Source organism: Juglans regia, chromosome 13 (genome assembly GCF_001411555.2).
Source record: "Juglans regia cultivar Chandler chromosome 13, Walnut 2.0, whole genome shotgun sequence".
In the NCBI taxonomy this organism is placed as follows: domain Eukaryota; kingdom Viridiplantae; phylum Streptophyta; class Magnoliopsida; order Fagales; family Juglandaceae; genus Juglans; species Juglans regia.
Genome location: NC_049913.1, coordinates 8,121,346 through 8,139,153, shown reverse-complemented (window position 1 = coordinate 8,139,153; position 17,808 = coordinate 8,121,346). Strand labels below are relative to the sequence as shown.

At 36.2% G+C, this 17,808-nt stretch overlaps 1 protein-coding gene, 1 non-coding gene and 1 pseudogene across 2 annotated transcripts; 2 read left to right on the top strand and 1 right to left on the bottom strand.

Moving 5' to 3' along the window:
• Positions 1–10,074: 10,074 nt before the first annotated feature.
• On the top strand, positions 10,075–14,777 carry LOC108997418 (glycine--tRNA ligase, mitochondrial 1-like). Its single transcript, XM_018973684.2, has 9 exons — positions 10,075–10,626; positions 11,428–11,810; positions 12,006–12,123; positions 12,242–12,436; positions 12,539–12,763; positions 13,176–13,235; positions 13,386–13,466; positions 13,569–13,974; positions 14,276–14,777. The coding sequence occupies exons 1-9, from the start codon at positions 10,132–10,134 to the stop codon at positions 14,500–14,502; spliced, it is 2,190 nt and encodes a 729-aa protein (XP_018829229.1). The 5' UTR covers positions 10,075–10,131; the 3' UTR covers positions 14,503–14,777.
• A 462-nt stretch (positions 14,778–15,239) lies between these two features.
• TRNAK-UUU lies at positions 15,240–15,312 on the bottom strand. Its single transcript has one exon. It is a non-coding gene; the product is annotated as a tRNA-Lys (tRNA).
• A 999-nt stretch (positions 15,313–16,311) lies between these two features.
• Positions 16,312–17,618, top strand: LOC109015378 (annotated as a pseudogene).
• The last annotated feature ends 190 nt before the right edge of the window (positions 17,619–17,808 follow it).

Here is a 17,808-nt window from a genome sequence, read left to right as displayed (position 1 = left end):
CAAAAATCATTTAACGGTGATAAATGTATCACATCTTACTTAATGTGATAAAAGTGAGATTGTGATGTATAAAAATTTCCTAATAGTATATGATAATAAATTATATGCCGTTAATCATCTCTAACAAGTAAGAGTATTCCCATGTATTATAATCTATAATTGTAGATTATCCTAATAAATGTATGAGATCTTGATCCACTAGTAATATTATACTTCTCTTTTTACATATATACATTTTTTAATTTTTTATTATTATTTATTAGGTGGAGTTTGGATAGTGAGATGAGATTTTATGGTTTTAAATGAAAGTTAAAAGTTGAATAAAATATTGTTAAAATATTTTTTTAATATTATTATTGTTTTAGAATTTAAAAAAGTTGAATTATTTATTATATTTTATGTAAAAATTATAATAATGAGATGAAATAGTTTTAATATCAAACTGAGCCTTACACTTGATTCAAAACTACTGATCAGTACTTCTGCACCCATCATCAAAATATAATTTTTTTTTTTTTTGTCTTGATTTCTATAAAGTGTATTGACATTAAAGAAAAGGCACTCTTATATGATAGTTACAAAATCGTATTAAACACACTTGCATGACAGTTACGAAAATCATATTAGATACGCATTAAATACACATGCAAATTGCAGAAAACTCACAGCTAAAATATTTATGATACACGATTACAATATATCTATATATATATATATATAAATTATATAGAATAAATCTTCTCATTAGTCATTGTAACAAACTCCACACCCCACATATGAATCGGATTCACTAACAAGTGAATGGGTTTTACGTTTTTTCCCCTACCTTGAGGAGAGAAAGAGAGGCTGGAGAGAGAGCTTGCTGAGAGAGAGAGGTCTATGATGGGTCCGACATTAAAAAAAAAAAAAAACTACGTCAGGTGTGGGGTTAATAGTGGCTTATATATATCATATCTCGATTATATATTATATGGAGAGGCTAAATTCTCTCACAGTCTGCAAGACCCTTTCGTATAATTTAAGGACCCTAGGCCCAAAAGTAAGGGCCCACAATAAGTCTTGAACAACATTTGGGCTTTCTTTTTAGGTCTTCCTCGTGCTCACAATGAGGGAATTTGCAGGTACCGAATCGATAAAAAGGATTTGAAAAGGGAACTACAAATTGTTAGTCCAAAATATAATTCAAACAAGAGATAAGTTTGTTACTAGACACAAAAAAGGTCATCCACACTTTATATATACTCGCCAAATTGAGCTAGTGAGGTACGTCAACATCACTCTCGTCTTTTATTAGAAAGATCGAGTAATCCATCTGGCTTAAGTATCAAAGGTGTTTCAATACCCTTTAGGCCCTATGGTTGCTCTTGTTGCAGGTGCGTCCAGGTTATTCAAGAGTGCAGAACACATCCACAACATCATAGTTATACACAAATTACACTCTATATCACTAAAATGACATGATTTAATTTGTAATGTTTAAAATTTTAAAAATTTTTTGCAAATCAAATTCTGAAATATCAACAATATGAATAATGTATTCAAAACACCGACCTGAAAATAGAATTTTCATTATTGTTAACAACAGAATAGACTAAAAAGCATAAGATTGTTGATTAACGAATGTTGGGAGTGCCAACACTCAACTTCCGAACCTTGGTGTTGATTTGTTAAGATGTCATGTATAAATTATTCAAGAAACGTTAACTGTATATTAATAATTTATACTGGTATTAACGGTATATGATAATAAGCGCAGTCCCCATGCACTAGGATCTACAATTGTAATTTATAAACAATTGTAAGAATTATTGATCTGCTAGTAATATTATAATATTCTCTTTTTACATTTGATTTTTATGAGAAATTATATTTATAAGTCAGTATAGATAAATTTTATTTGAAATAAAAATTTTAAAATTTGAATTTTATAAATTAAAAATTACCATTAAAATATTGTAAATGATGTGCTCTACCATTTGAGAATGAAATAAATTTTTTTCTTACTTAATTATGATTTGAAACTAGCGATCATTACTTTTGCACTTGTTGGTAATGGGTAAATCCCATGACCAAGTGGTGTATACATGAGTGGGAAAGTTATTTGTTAACTCCCCACTACTCTCACAACTCAATGAAAATTATTTAACTTCCACATATTTAGGAAAGTTAATTAACTTCCAAGTATATCTCTTTTAAGAGAAGAGGACGTACATCATTTGTAGGTGTGTGAAAAATAGTCCTACAAGAAGACAAAAATTCTCCTCTCTCTCTTCATTTTTTTTCTAGAAAAACCATCTAGATCTCTTGATCTTGAAGCATTGAATTTTCTAAGAGACTCTAGTAGCCTCCTAAACGACGTAGAAGTGCAAACAACGAAGTGACGTGGGCTATAAGATGAGCAAAGATCCGACCTTGGGGAAATTTCGCTCCTTGAGGTAATTCGATTTAACCCTATTTAACATTGGTATCAAAGCCATGTTGCTTGTTTTCGCTCATGTGAATAAGATTACATTTTGTTTGATACTTTGGAATGAGTTTAAAAGCACGTTATTAATTATATGTCATGGTCTATTATATTTCAGATTTTTCATTAGAGGCTACGGTATGACATGTTTAAGATTGAATTATTTACATGAAAAAGATCCTTATAATTTCATAAACATATCTATTAAATTTGGTGAAATTTCGTTGCATATAGAAGAAGAAATCCGAAATTCTAGTTTTAAAACTTCTTGTTTGGACCGTGTTTTTGAACCAAGTTTTAGCCAACCAAATCTATTTTTTTTGGTAATATGTTTATATGGTTGGAAAGCTGGGTTCATTAGCTTTAATTTGATATATCGCATGCTTAATTTGGACTCTGTATGAGTAAGTTATGATCAATTGAACATGGTTGCTCGAAATTTAAAAAAATAATAATAATAATTTTTTTTTCCTTGAAGAAAAAGACGATGAAAAATATTTTTTTCTAGTCCCACTCTCGGTAAGAGAGAGTGTAGTTCATCCATCCACTTGGCACCGTTTTTTAATCCGTGGCTTCACACGGCCACCACCTCCTTCCGCAAGCTCCTCGGTGGCGTTGTGCATGACTTTCGTGTGTGCCACCGTGCCACATGTCCGCGAAAATACTTCCATTTTTCCACGGCATGCTGCCGTTATTTTCTTCTTCCACTGTGCGACACGCACGCCATGCGAACCGCCACTTTGGCCTATAAATAGGCCACGGCATCACCAAATTTTGGAGGATCCGAGATCATCCTTGAGCTTTGGGGTTGTTTAATTTCTGTATTTTTGTTGATGAAACCGTAAGTTGGTGTTGTTTTGCCGAGCTCTTTATTATTTCAAAAATCATGAATTTTTTCTCGGATTCTTGATAATTATTGGTCTATAAATGGTGAATTTTGAGTGATAGATCCGAGAAATTGGAAAATTGTTGCCGTGTATGGTGTTTGTTCTAAATTGTGAGAATTTGTTAGTTGTTGCTGTGTATCAAAAACCCAAGTTTTTGGGCACTGTCTTGCCGTGTGCCGCTGTTGCGCCGCCGCCTTGTACAACTGTTCCATTCGATTGATCTTTCAGATTTTCTCATTCTTCGTGTGTATGTAATTTTTCCGTTTAATATTATTGTTGTAAACTGTTGATTGTATTGGTTTGTTGGAAAATGGGCATTGGGCCGTTAAAATGTTGAGTTGTGATTATGGTTGAATTTGGTGTTGGGCCGGATTGGAGGACTGGATTATGCGTGTAGTTATGAAACTGTATTTCTGTATTTATTGAGAATTTGTAAAATGAATTATTTAAATGCGTATTCCAAATAAACTGTTGAAAATCATATTTATCGTTTTTATTAAATTGTGCGGTGATGTCACGATGTCTGTTGGAAATTGATACTGTTGTGTGGGAGCGTGTGTATCATGACCCCAAGTCGAGATGTAACATTATCTCGGTAAAGCTCCTCTGGTCACTCGGAAACGTAACAGACTGACGTGACATCCTCTGAGTTATCGCAGGGCGACGACGGGAACGGACGAGACGGTAACGCTCTCGTACCGATTTTGTGACCTTTGGCTGGCGAGGTTAAAGGATGCTTGGTCATGTACGCGCTGAGCATGGAACTGGGCATCGCTCGTTACGAAGTTTCATGCACGGACGTTACCCGTAATGTGACGAAGAGAGCCAGGTCATGTGGACGGTCCATAGGGGAGACCGTGGCGCATGCTTAATAAAATAATGATTATGATTGGACCAACATGGGATTTTGGCGTGAGTGGTTTAAAAATGGTAGTTTGGGAAAAATAACATGTGTTGTTGTTTTATGTGGATTATGTCCGTATGGGGACGCGTGATTTTTATATATCTCTTGGATGTTATTTTGGTTAATTACTTGTTGAGATGTCATAATCTCATTGTGGTGTTTTATCCTACGGTTCCTTTTTATGGTGCCGTAGAGTCTGATGTAGAGCCCGAGTTTGAACCTGAGGGGCCGACTCCGCCAGAAGTATAAGCGCAGGTTTGGGGGGTGAGATGAGAATTTTGTATTTTGTTTTAAAGTTTAAAATATTATGTTTTAATATTATTATTGTTTTGAAATTTGAAAAAGGTATATTGAGATTTGAAAAAGTTGAATTGTTTATTATATTTTGTATAGAGATTTGAAAAAAGTGTAATGATGAGATGAGATGAGATAAAAATTTTATGTTTTGTTTTCATTACCAAACCTGCCATAAGTTGCTGATTTGTTGTTCACCTTTTTGGGATTTGTTTTCCTTCTGATATTTCATGTCTTTAATTTATCTGTCGGATGACTGTATAATTATTGTAAAGTTATTTTACTGTTTTTGAATAAATTTTGGTACTGAATAAAGAAAGACTTTTTATTTCTCCACTGCGAATATTATTTTGTACACTTATTGCATGTTGTACACACTCTGAGCACTAGTCGATCGGGTGCGTGATTCGTGTGGTCATCATCCCGGTGTCACGAACTTCACTAAAATAACACGTGGGGGTCGAGGGCGCCACATCTATCTGATCTCTCATCGCTTTGAAACATTAGATTGTTTTAAGCACTTTGTGGCTATGGTTGAGAATCAGAAAGAAATAAATTTAAAAATTTTACGAAATAATCGTGATCGAAAGTACTTGTCTAAAGAGTTTCAGGGACTATGTGAGCAAAAAGGGATACGCAGGTAATTAACGATTTATTGTACACCACAATAAAATGGTGTTGCGGAAAGGAGAAATCGTATCTTATTAGAAATAGTTCGATCAATGATGGCACAAACTAACCTGTCAATATCTTTTTGGGGGGATGTCCTTCTAGCTGTTGTTTACATTTTGAATCGTGTGCCTACTAATACCGTTCCTTCAACCCTATATGAATTATAAAGTGGCACAAAACTAAATTTGGAATATTTGCGGCCTTGGGGTTCTGCAGGTTATGTTCACACCACTTCTCATAAATATGGAAAACTTGGCCTAAAGCAAATAAGTATATCTTCATAAGATATTCAAAGACTTTAAAGGGTTATGTAATGTTTGGTGAACATCCTAACGGAGGGATGACAGAAATAGAGTCACGTGATATCACATTTATCGAGAATGATTTTTCCAATATTGGTGAAGCAAATAATGATCTTGAACTTTTTGAGTTGCAAAAACTTGAGGGAGTTACACAATCTTTAAGCAAGGGTAGAGAATTATCACATTTTAAAATCGCAAAAGATAGTGGGAGTGACTTGCCTCCTATTAGGAGTATACCACTAGAATGTAACTCACAAGAGTCTCAGTTACGTAGAAGTGAATGTGGAAACGTTCATTGTTGTCGTTTTGAGATTGAAGGGGAGTATTTCATGTGTCCTTTGTGTGACTTTGATAAACATTCACCTGCTTCAAATAAATGGCCGATTGCTATGAGATATGAGATGAGTTCTATGACAAATAACCAAATTTAAGAGTTAGTTGATCTTTCACCTGACGCAAATCTATTGGAAACAAAAGGATTTTAAAAATTAAGCGTTAGGCAGATTGATCAATTGACAAGTATAAGGCTCGACTCGTGGTAAAGGGCTGTACTCAAATAGAGGGCATATATTATGAAGAAACATTCTCCCTTGTGGTGAGATTTGCTTCCATTCGCCTTATTCTAGCTATAGTTGCACATCTAGATTTGGAACTTTTTCAAATGAATGTGAAAACTGTATTTCTCAATGGAGATCTAGACGAGGAGATTTATATGAATCAACATGTTGGTTTTGAGGTTGAGAGACAAGAGCGCAAAGTATGCCAATTGAAACGTTCCATTTATGACCTTAAACAATCGTTTAAACAATGATACTTCAAATTTCATGAGGCCATTACTTCAATTGGCTTTGAAATGCTAGAAGAAGATCATTGTGTGTATGTCAAAGATACAGGAAAAAGTTTTTTAATTTTGTCTTTATACGTGGATGACATCTTATTAGCTATAAACGATATGGAGATAATTGTCGCCACAAAAGAGTGGTTGTCCTCTACTTTTGAGATGAAGGACATGGATGAAGCAAATTATGTGTTGGGAGTTAAAATTTCAAGGGATCGATCTAGGAAGCTTCTTAGTTTGTCTCAAGAGACTTACATTAAGAAAATTATAGAACGATTTCGTATGCACAACTACAAACTCATAAACACTCTAATTGAGAAGGCTTATACTTTGAGCCTAGAACATTGTCCTAAGAATGATGAGGAAAAAAAAGGAATGACCAAAGTTCCTTATGCAAGTGCAATTGGAAGTCTGATGTATGCTATGTTGTGGACACGACCTGAAATTTACTTTGCGGTTGGATTGGTTAGTCGTTATCAGAGTAACTTAGGACTTGTTCATTGGCAAGCAGTTAAGAGGATTTTTCGATATCTCCGTGGGACAGCAGACCTTGTTCTTTGCTACCAGGGTAGGGACATGAGATTGAAATGTTATAATGATACTGATTGGGCTAGTGACAAAAATGAGCGAAAATTCACGACGGATTACGCATTTATGCTTAATGGGGGAGCTATTTCTTGATGTAGCAAGAAACAATCATGCATTGTTTTGTCCACAATGGAGTCAGAGTACCTTGCTTTTTCAATAGCTGTACAAGAGGTTGTTTGGTTGAGGAGATTTTTCCAGCGCCTAGAGGTTACGGCTCTTGCAGATGAAACAGTTAAGATATACAGTGATAGTATGGCAGCTTTGACATATGCCAAGGATCCCAAATACCATGACAGAACCAAATACATAGATATTTGTTTTCATTACATTCGAGATGTTGTTGTGCGAGGTGAGGTGATCCTACAACATATATCTACTAGCAAGATGGTAGCTGATCCTCTCACTAAGGCTACTAGTAGAAATATTTTCCAAACTCATGTTAGGAGTTTGGAACTTCATCGGATTTGATATATGTTGTATTAAGGATACCTTAGACTTTATTGTATATTTAACACTATTAGTATCTATTGCAATGAGATTATTGTGTTTATCTCATATTATTAAATAATTGATACTAAGTGAAAAGTACACATTATAAAGAAGTCACCAGATAAAGATCAGTCCACTCACATGGATGATTACTTTGGCGCTTGAGTAGCGAGCAAGATGAGACAAGTTAATTATTTTGGCGCTTGGAAAGCAAGTTAGTAAATATCTGAATGCTTTGGAGTATTTAAGATAAATTTAAAGAATGTCGTCTTAGTTTGGCTAAGATGAGACTGACAAGAGTCGTATATGAAGTATTTGCACAAATTCATAAAGTCTTATTAAAGCGGAATATGAGATCTTAGACAGGCGCTAGATGAGTGACTGTGCTAAGAAACTCAAGTTAGAGCGTCTTTGTGGCGACTAGACTAAGATTCATACGACATTTGAATGTGACAAGCCCAATTAAGTAAAAGTTTTGTCGTAACATACATTTCATATTGTATGTGTTGTAAACGATCATATGAGGGAATGATTGGTTGGGTCCCTGCTCCATCACTATATGAGCCCTAATAGATCATTAAATGATTTATTTATATGCCCTTGAACCTGGAAATATGTCATGAAATGAAAACTTGATGTTGCCACTTTATCATGTTTTCTCAAGGCCACGAATAATACGGTCTCACGGAACATGTTTAGGAAAACAATCAAGTCTAATTGAATTGACATGAGTGTCTAGGGAAAATTGTTTAGATTCTCACTTGTTATTTTATGTCTCATAGTCCGGGCGATTGTGTTGTTTCGACTCAATATAATCATGAATATATTATATATGTGAGATCAAAAATTGTTTTGAGTTATAAACTTGTGAGGGATTAAGGACACTTGATCTAATGAGATCAAATAATCTGGGGCATAGACGAGATATAATGAGTGATGTACTATGTTAGTATGATAGTGACTTAATATAGTACTCATACCCTTTGTCTTCTCGTCAAGTCGCACGTTTCATTTTCTGTATGAGGGATAATTAATTGAGAGAACATGAGGAGATTGTTAATGTACATAGCACCCGTAGTGGACAAGTGAGAGATGTTGGTAATGGGTAAATCCCATGACCAAGTGGTGTCCACGTGGGTGAAGTTATTTGTTAACTCTCCACTACTATCACAACTTAAAGGAAGTTATTTAACTTCCACGTATTTAGGGAAGTTAATTAACTTCCAAGCATGTCTCTTTTAAGAGAAGAGAACGTACATCATTTGTGGGTGTGTGAAAAAGAGTCCTACAAGAAGACAAAAACTCTCCTCTCTCTCTCTTTATTTGTTCCTAGAGAAACCATCTAGATCTCTTGATCTTGAAGTGTGGAATTTTCTAAGAGACTCTAGTAGCCTCCTAAACGACGTAGAAATGCAAACAATGAAGTAACGTGGACTGTAAGACGAGCAAATGTCCGACCTTGTAGAAATTCCGCTCTTTAAGATAATTCAATTTAACCCTATTTAACGGCACTCATCATCAAAACAAAGTCTCTTATTTTTTTCTTAATTTCAACAAAGTGCATTAACTTTAAAGAAGAAAAAGTCTTATAGGAAAGTTACAAAATCATATCAAACACACTTACAAGACAGTTATGAAATCATATTAAATTCGCATTAAATATACATGCAAGTTGCAAAAATACTCCCAAATTAAAGTACATAGGATAATCAATTACAAGAAAATCAAAGATTTTGATAGAAAATAAAATATAATATAAAAGAAGCTGGAGAAGAGAGAAAAAGACTTTGGGGATTATATTTTTGTTTTCTGAATTAATACTGAATATAAAGCATACATCTATATTTATAAGAAAATTACATTAAGATAAGATAAGACAAATATCTCAAACATTCTGAAAATCAAATCAATATAATATTAAACCAAATTGATTTGATAATTATAAAAATTAAATTAAGATAATATCAAAACATTTTCAATATCCTTCTCAAACTTAAAATGCAGAACTTTAGAATCTTGAATTTGAAAGTAACTTTCATATTTATTTATTGATCGATGATGAGATGATGGTGTTGTTGATGAAGTGGCTGGCAACTAGAATATCAAATCTGGAGTTATGGTCAACAATGGGATGTATATGACTTTAGTCAACTATTGGACCAAAATCAAAAGACTAAAATTGGACCAGGGGCTTCAAACAATGTCCATAACAGATCAAAATCTAATAAAAAATGTCTCACAACTAATAGAAATACTTCAAATGCATTAATTTAAGACGATACATAATTGAACGACAATAAAAAATTTGTGAGAGGTAAAATTAGCAGAAGAATAAATATTTTTCAATGAGCCTAGTATTAGCTAAGAGCTCTAATAACATGATAGAAAATAAAATATAATATAAAAGAAGATAGAGAAGAGTGAGAGTGAAAGAGACTTTGTGGACTGCATTTTCATTTTAGTTTTACACTCGACATCGTTAAGGATTTAATTGATAAGATTTAAGATTTTAAATTATCCATGCAAATCAAATAATGCCATGTCAGCCATATGAATGATGAGTACAATATTTTCATACGGGTTTACCCACCCGGCTCCACAAACAGTTCCGTTATATCCATTAACAACCGCTATGGCACTATCCAGTATCCATCCTGGTAAAACCCTAGCAAAACTTTGTTCACACAGTTTGCATGCGATCGCTCTTTGCTCTCATATCCTCATCAGCTTCATCTGGTCACCATTTATTCTCTCTCCTCGGCTCGCGTTGCTCCTTAACACTCCCAGCTCATCAGGCCTTCAGGCGCCGCCTGGTTCTAATGGATGCCTCTGAGCAGATTCTCCGCCAGGCGTTCGCAGAGAAGCAATCAGCCGTCGAAGCCCAAGGCCACGCCGTACGCGCGCTGAAAGCAACCGGTGCGGCAAAGCCGGAAATCGATGCAGCGATCGAATCCTTGAACGGCTTGAAGCTTGAGAAAGCTTCGATCGAGAGGCAGCTCCAAGCTGCCATTGGTGGTGGCGACGGCTCCCTTAACAGGGAAACGTTCCGTCAAGCGGTGGTGAATACTCTGGAACGGCGTTTGTTCTACATTCCATCCTTCAAAATCTATCGCGGCGTTGCTGGGCTTTACGATTATGGGCCGCCGGGCTGTGCCGTCAAGTCGAACGTTCTGGCTTTCTGGCGCCAGGTAGGCCAAAATTGTATGCATATATTTTGCGCTCCTGATAGTTTAATTGGAATTGTAAACAATGAAGGACAATACATTTGGGGTTTTGTTGTTTACTTGCACACGCATCTCGTAGATGTTTTGGCTTATAATATTTGCTATATTTTCTTCATTTTTTATACTTTTCACACAAGGTATAACAATTTTAAAGTTTTTGTAAATTGTGACGCTTTACGTTTTGGCGTCTTTTTCTACGGGATGTCGGCGATTCTGCTTCTATTTGATTCATAGTTGACCCTGAAATTCAATACAAGTGTGTTTTCGAACCTTAATATCATAATTTATACTTATCAAAAAAAATTTTATACAAGCTAGCAGTGAAAAAATGGGAGAGGAGGATGCCGCGGTTAGGCTTAGTGGAGGAGGGTGGCTTAAAGGTCACAATTTTTGTGGAACGGCCAACTTCTTTGAGTTTATTCACTGTGCTTATCACCAGATGCTGCAGAGTATTGGTTCTGTCTGGATCCTGTATTGTTTAAAGATCCATCAGGAGGTTTGAAGATTTTAAGCAAAGGGGATAAAGTTATACATAGTCGATTTTGGTTTTAAATCTGCAGCATATAGAGTTTACAAGAAATTAGACCAGAAGGGAACATCTTTTTTGCTGCAAATGTATCCAACCAGAGTTTAAATTGTTCTATACTTGTGTAATATTTCACTAATGAACCGGTGGGATGACTAGAAAGGTAACAGTTGTGAAATTAAGGGAATGCTAAACACTCCCAAGAAAAATCAACATATTCATTTTATTTGTTTCTGCAGCATTTTGTCCTTGAGGAGAACATGTTGGAAGTTGACTGCCCATGTGTCACACCTGAAGTGGTGCTGAAGGCATCTGGTCATGTTGACAAATTCACTGACCTTATGGTGAAGGATGAGAAAACTGGGACCTGTTATCGTGCTGACCACTTGCTCAAGGATTTTTGCAACGAGAAGCTTCAGAAGGACCTTAGCATAAGTCCAGAGAAGGCTGCTGAGCTAAGACATGTGCTTGCAGTATTGGATGATCTCTCATCTGAACAACTGGGTGCAAAGATCAAGGAGTATGGCATTACAGCTCCAGACACTAAGAATCCTCTGTCTGATCCTTATCCGTTCAACTTAATGTTTCAAACCTCAATAGGTCCATCTGGCTTGAGCCCTGGGTGAGTATTGGATATACATACAAATATACATGGGATTGGTAATGTCAAAATGCCCAAAGAGTTGGTATATTTGATTGTTCTAAACTTTTCTAAGTCACTGGGTTGACTTAGTTATTATCTTCAATTTTATGCAGCTTTATGTGTACTTTCCCTTGGTTGTAGAGTTTTTATTATCTTATTTTTTATTTTTGGCAGGTATATGCGTCCCGAAACTGCCCAAGGCATATTTGTTAATTTTAAAGACTTGTATTATTACAATGGGAACAAGCTCCCCTTTGCTGCAGCTCAAATTGGTCAGGCTTTCAGGAATGAGGTGATTCCTTTTCTCTCCTTAAAAAACACTTAGTTGTGCATGTGCTGTCTTCACGTGAGTTCATGAGTGAGAGAGAGAGAGAGAGAGGGAATCTGAATACTCTTTTACATATGGGCAGATATCTCCTCGCCAAGGCCTTTTGAGAGTCCGTGAGTTCACGCTAGCAGAGATTGAGCACTTCGTTGATCCTGAAAACAAGTCTCACCCAAAGTTCTCAGAAGTTGCCAACTTGGAGTTTCTGATGTTCCCAAGAGAAGAACAAATGTCTGGCCACTCTGCGAAGAGAATTCCACTGGGTGAAGCAGTTTCAAGGGTTGGTTTGAAGAACATCTATTTGTACTTTTTTTTGCCTTCTCCACTCTTGCTTGTTTGGATCTCTCTTTTTGTGACGATTCTGTGGTTAAATATCTTCCAGGGAATTGTCAATAATGAAACTCTTGGCTACTTCATTGGGAGAGTATATCTTTTCTTAACTCGCCTTGGTATAGACAAAGACCGTTTAAGGTTCCGGCAGCATCTTGCAAATGAAATGGCCCACTATGCTGCTGACTGTTGGGATGCTGAGATTGAGTGCTCCTATGGGTGGATTGAATGTGTTGGTATTGCGGATAGGTCTGCATATGATTTGCGTGCTCACTCGGTGAGAATTTTATTGACATTTTAGGATTATTCCAAATCGATTGTGACATGAGATTTTGTGAAAAGTCTTTTCACTCCACTCATTGGTACAATGAGATGGCATGATTCATAGGGATAGAGTGGATGGTTTAATTTCCTTTAGCCTCATTGTTGTTCAGAAGGCTTGCTAATGGGATACTAATAAAAAATAAAGCTTGCCAATCAGATATGAACCTCCTAGATTGTGTCATAATAAGTGAGAGAAGCTTTTGTTTTCTAGCTGCTAACAAAATTCGTCTATAGTCTCAAGTCACTGGTGACAGAACTGGTTGTAAATGAAGAACATGCTAAAAGTACATATGTTTTGTTACATCTTAAAAAAAATAAAAATGCCTTAGTATCTGGAAACAATTAATGCTAAATACTTGTGACAGGAGAAAAGTGGCGTTGCACTTGTGGCCCAGGAAAAATTCTTGGAACCCAGAGAAGTGGAGGTGATTCTTCTGTTAATTAACTCTACTCATCACTGATATAATTAATACCATTAGTATGTGCATAACTTATTTTGCAAGGCAACAGCGAGCCCTTGAATCCATCTGCTTGATGTTGGCTAACATTACTTGACTGACGATGTATAATTTCAGAAACTAGTTATCAATCCTGTGAAAAAAGAGTTGGGCCTTGCATTCAAGGGGAACCAAAGGATGGTGGTTGAAGCTTTGGAGGTAAACATTTTAATAACCCATATCTTTGTCCTTAATGGCAAGATTTCTAGAAAATAAAATGAATCCATTATTTTGACATTTTGTTTGTGTTTTTCATGTTAGGCAATGAATGAAAAAGAAGCTTTGGAAATGAAGGCTACTTTAGAATCCAAGGAAGAGAGTGCGTTTTATGTGTGCACTCTTGGCAAAAACGTGACTATTAAGAAGAACATGGTCACAATTTCAAAGGAGATCAAGAAAGAACACCAAAGAGTTTTCACACCATCCGTAATTGAGCCATCTTTTGGCATTGGGAGGATAATATTTTGCCTCTTTGAACACTCTTTCTATACGAGGCCAAGTAAAGCCGGGGATGAACAGTTAAATGTGTTCCGTTTTCCACCTCTTGTAGCACCTATTAAATGTACGGTTTTCCCACTTGTTCAGCAACAACAGTATGAGGAGGTGGCAAAAGTCATTTCCCAATCATTGACTACAGCTGGAATCTCACATAAGATTGACATTACAGGTACTCGGTCTTTCCATTAATTTGTTTCGGCTCTAAGGGATGACCAGGTCATCGAGTAAATGTGTGAAGATGGACATTTGCATAGGCATGTTGTCCCACGTGCTGGCTTGATCGCTTGTGTTTATATATCAGTTGTATTTGTTAGGCATCATTCCTGTCTTTATCATTTTGGTGATGAACCTACAATAGAAAGGTCCAATCGTTTGCCTAAAAAAAACTACTGGATGCAGAAAGCTGCCTAATGCATTTATATATGGACTTGTTACTGATTGTCGACCCGGTTGAATGATGATGTTTCCAGGGACCTCAATTGGTAAACGATATGCAAGAACAGATGAACTTGGTGTACCCTTTGCAATCACGGTTGATTCAACGTCCTCAGTGACAATCCGGGAAAGGGACAGCAAGGATCAGGTCCGTGTTAATGTGGGAGAGGCTGCATCGGTTGTTAAAGAGGTAACTGATGGACGGCAGACGTGGGTGGATGTATGGTCTACTTTCCCCCATCATTCAGCTGGACCCGCCTAGGCAGATGAGTGAAATGTGAAATTTGAATGCGATGGAACAATTATTCAAGTGATACCTAATTTGAGATTATTGAGCCAGCCATTGTCTTTATACATGCTACTGGCATATCTTTTTGCACTGTGGAGAACAATTATAAGATTATTAAAAGTATAGGTATCTGACTAGGTTCATGTTTTTCTTAGCAATGTGATTTGTTCTGTCTGGTGGAAATCTCAAATCAGGCATCTCAATGCTGCTGCTATTTCTTGCAATGTAACTTGATGGATTTTGGCTTTTTTGAGGTGCATTTCTGAACAGAAAACGATATTCGGCAACTTCTAAACTGGTTTAGAATTTTACTGATATAATCCACTGTACATTATCTTGTGTGAATCATGGTGGGAATTGAAAAGATACACTAACTTATTATACATAGCATGTAAAGATGTTAAAAGTCTCAACTTTTGTATTGGACAATCTGACAAAACGTTTTCTCAAAAGTTTATGGCGATGATTGTGACGAAAGTTGCTTACACAACTTCAACGGTGAACTTTGCTCTGAATAAACTTGAGTGGACGGATCAATTTGGAAATGAGAAATATACAAGTCTTAAATAATAAATAAACAAACTTTTATAAAAAAAATGAATCTCATCTTAAAAAAGTGTAAAAAAAAAATTTTTTTATTAGTGAGATTTTTTTTTACAAACTTGTTTGTACTTATTAGCATTTCACAAGGAAAAAGAACAGAAAAATAACGCCGTCTGTGGGATTCGAACCCACGACCACACGGTTAAAAGCCGTGCGCTCTACCGACTGAGCTAAGACGGCTGTTGAAATATTGTATTTTTTTATAAATAATTGACGTATTACTGAATCACATACTACTGCAGCTGTGCAGCCGTAGTTATGGCGACTATACCAATACAACACCACGAAACTGGTGTCATTTTGGCCTCTTCTCATCGTAATGTTCTCTCCGAACAATCTCTCTCTGTCTCTGGTCGGTGAAACCCTAGGAAACAACTGCGAAAAAGGGTTTCAGGAAGGAGGCTTTCATCTCTAGCACGGAGTTCAGACAACTCCGGCGTTCCTCTCTCGCGGCTACCGTCTATTCTAAATGACGCCGACTGAGAGTCATGTTTACTCTGTCAGATTTACCGCTCCTCATTCCTCCTTATATTCTGAATTTCCGCACCTTAGCAGAGGTCAGCCCGGCTGAGATATATGTTTTTTTTTTCCATCACTCACGACTGTTTCATTTAATTAATCGTTATTTGTTTGTATGTGCGTGTATGCATCTGCATTTACCATTTAGTCGAGTTATTTTTTTCTTCTTCTGAATTAGGTTTCTTTTTGCACTTTCCCCTCCGTTTGCTAAATGTCTTTTAAGATTTTAAAGTTTCTACGTATTCGTTGGATATTGAGATTAACTCATTAAGTTGGTTATAAAATCCATGAACGTTCCAGTGTACATTAGAGAAAGAAAGGGCTAAGCAATGACGAAAGCAGGTCAGAGAAGTGGAGGTTTGGGCTCTAGAGGGGCAAAGCGAGAAGCTTCTCGTCGTGGCTTAGTGAAGCTGAGCTAAAATACTCGTTTCGATAAACCATATAGTTGAGAAATTCGCTTCCGATTTGTATACTCTATGCTTTTTTACCTTCTTATTTATTCATTCCGTATATTGAAGTAACTAGTAAGGGTGAGGTGCTAATCTTAATACCAGCTCTTGATGATTGAATGCTTGTTTTTGTTGAAGGAAAAGTTTGAATTTTTGCGTTTACAAACGAGAAATGATATATAAACAACATATTTTATAATTATATTTTTAAATGAGAGTATATTTATGTGGTATTATATAAAATGTTGTCAAAATTATGGTGTATTTATCATTTTTCTTTGCAAAATTACATTTCTAATTATTAAAAAAGTTAATATTTTATTAAGTGGTTGTATAAAAGTTGTGAATTGGTTGTCTCTCTATCATTTCTGAAAGAAAAAATTATAACAGCCACACTATCCCGAGCACATTTATTATAGTAGTTTCATTTCAGGACGAGAACCTCACATATCCAGATTTCCTAGTGAATAGTAAGTCACAAATTTGATTATAAATTATGCGACAGATTTTCCTTAAATCGTGAGTGTATTGTTTCAGGATTTTCTACTGAAGCCCTCACCCCAATAGGCAATACATGATGTGGGGCATGATCTCGGAACTTCCACCTACTGTGGCAGCTGGGAACAATCATACCCCAAGAATTGAACATGATGAGAGCACAACCATGAATGCTAACAACCTGGTGACCCCAGCAAAACGTGCATTTGCCTAATTGACAGGTGGCAGGTTCGGCTCCTATTCATCAAACTTTGTTCTGACCATGTCTGCCAGCAAAGATGTACTTGTTGTTGTCCTTCCCTTGAGGTTGACTAATCTGTCATTGAGCCTGAGACCACTGATACCGTGAAGTGGCGTGGCAAGCCAGTTTTCATTAGGCATAGAAATGAAGGGGACATCGATTTGGCTAATAGTGTATATGTTTGGTTTGGTCTCTTGGTAACCCACAAGAGGGTTAAGAAACGTCCCGAGTGACTTCTTGTTGTTGGGGTCTTTACTCATTTGGGTTGCATTCCTTTTGCTGAACACTGGTGATTTTGGTGGTCTCGTTACAAGAAAAGCGAGTATTTATGACGAATTATTTGCGACGAAAATGACTATTTGTGATGAAAACAGATTCATTTTAATAGTAAATAGTGATTTTCTTAGGAAATAGTTAGCCACAAATATATATATATATATATATATATCGGTTTTGCTAATGCCATGGTTCACATTATGATACTTCTGGCAGGATTGGCAAGGGGTCAGCACCATACAATTTGGAGGAACGTACGTACCCAGTTGCACCTTCCTAAGCGAGGACAAGTTGCTGATTGGTGAGACCCTCAGGACTGGAGGAGTGGTTTTTTGGATCACTTTCTTGGGAAAAGGCCTGATCATGACTGAATGAAAACAAATTTGCTTTTCTTTTTAGTCTGTTCATTTTTTAAACTTCTGACGTTGTAGCGGCTGCAACTTTTGAACAAGATCCGAGTCTACCGAATGATACAGCTAGATTTGGTTGTTGGAAATGTTTAGTTTCTATGGTATTTCAAATTTCAGTCTCTCGAATAATCTGAACTTATGCGTGCTGTTGTTGAGGAGGTATTCCATGGTTAAAGGGTAAAAAATGCTGCGAAGTAGGATAATTAGCTGTAGTGGTACTCTGATTTTGTATTACAACGTTTAGTATTTAGGAAGACGCTTATTCCTTTTGGACTCACTTGGA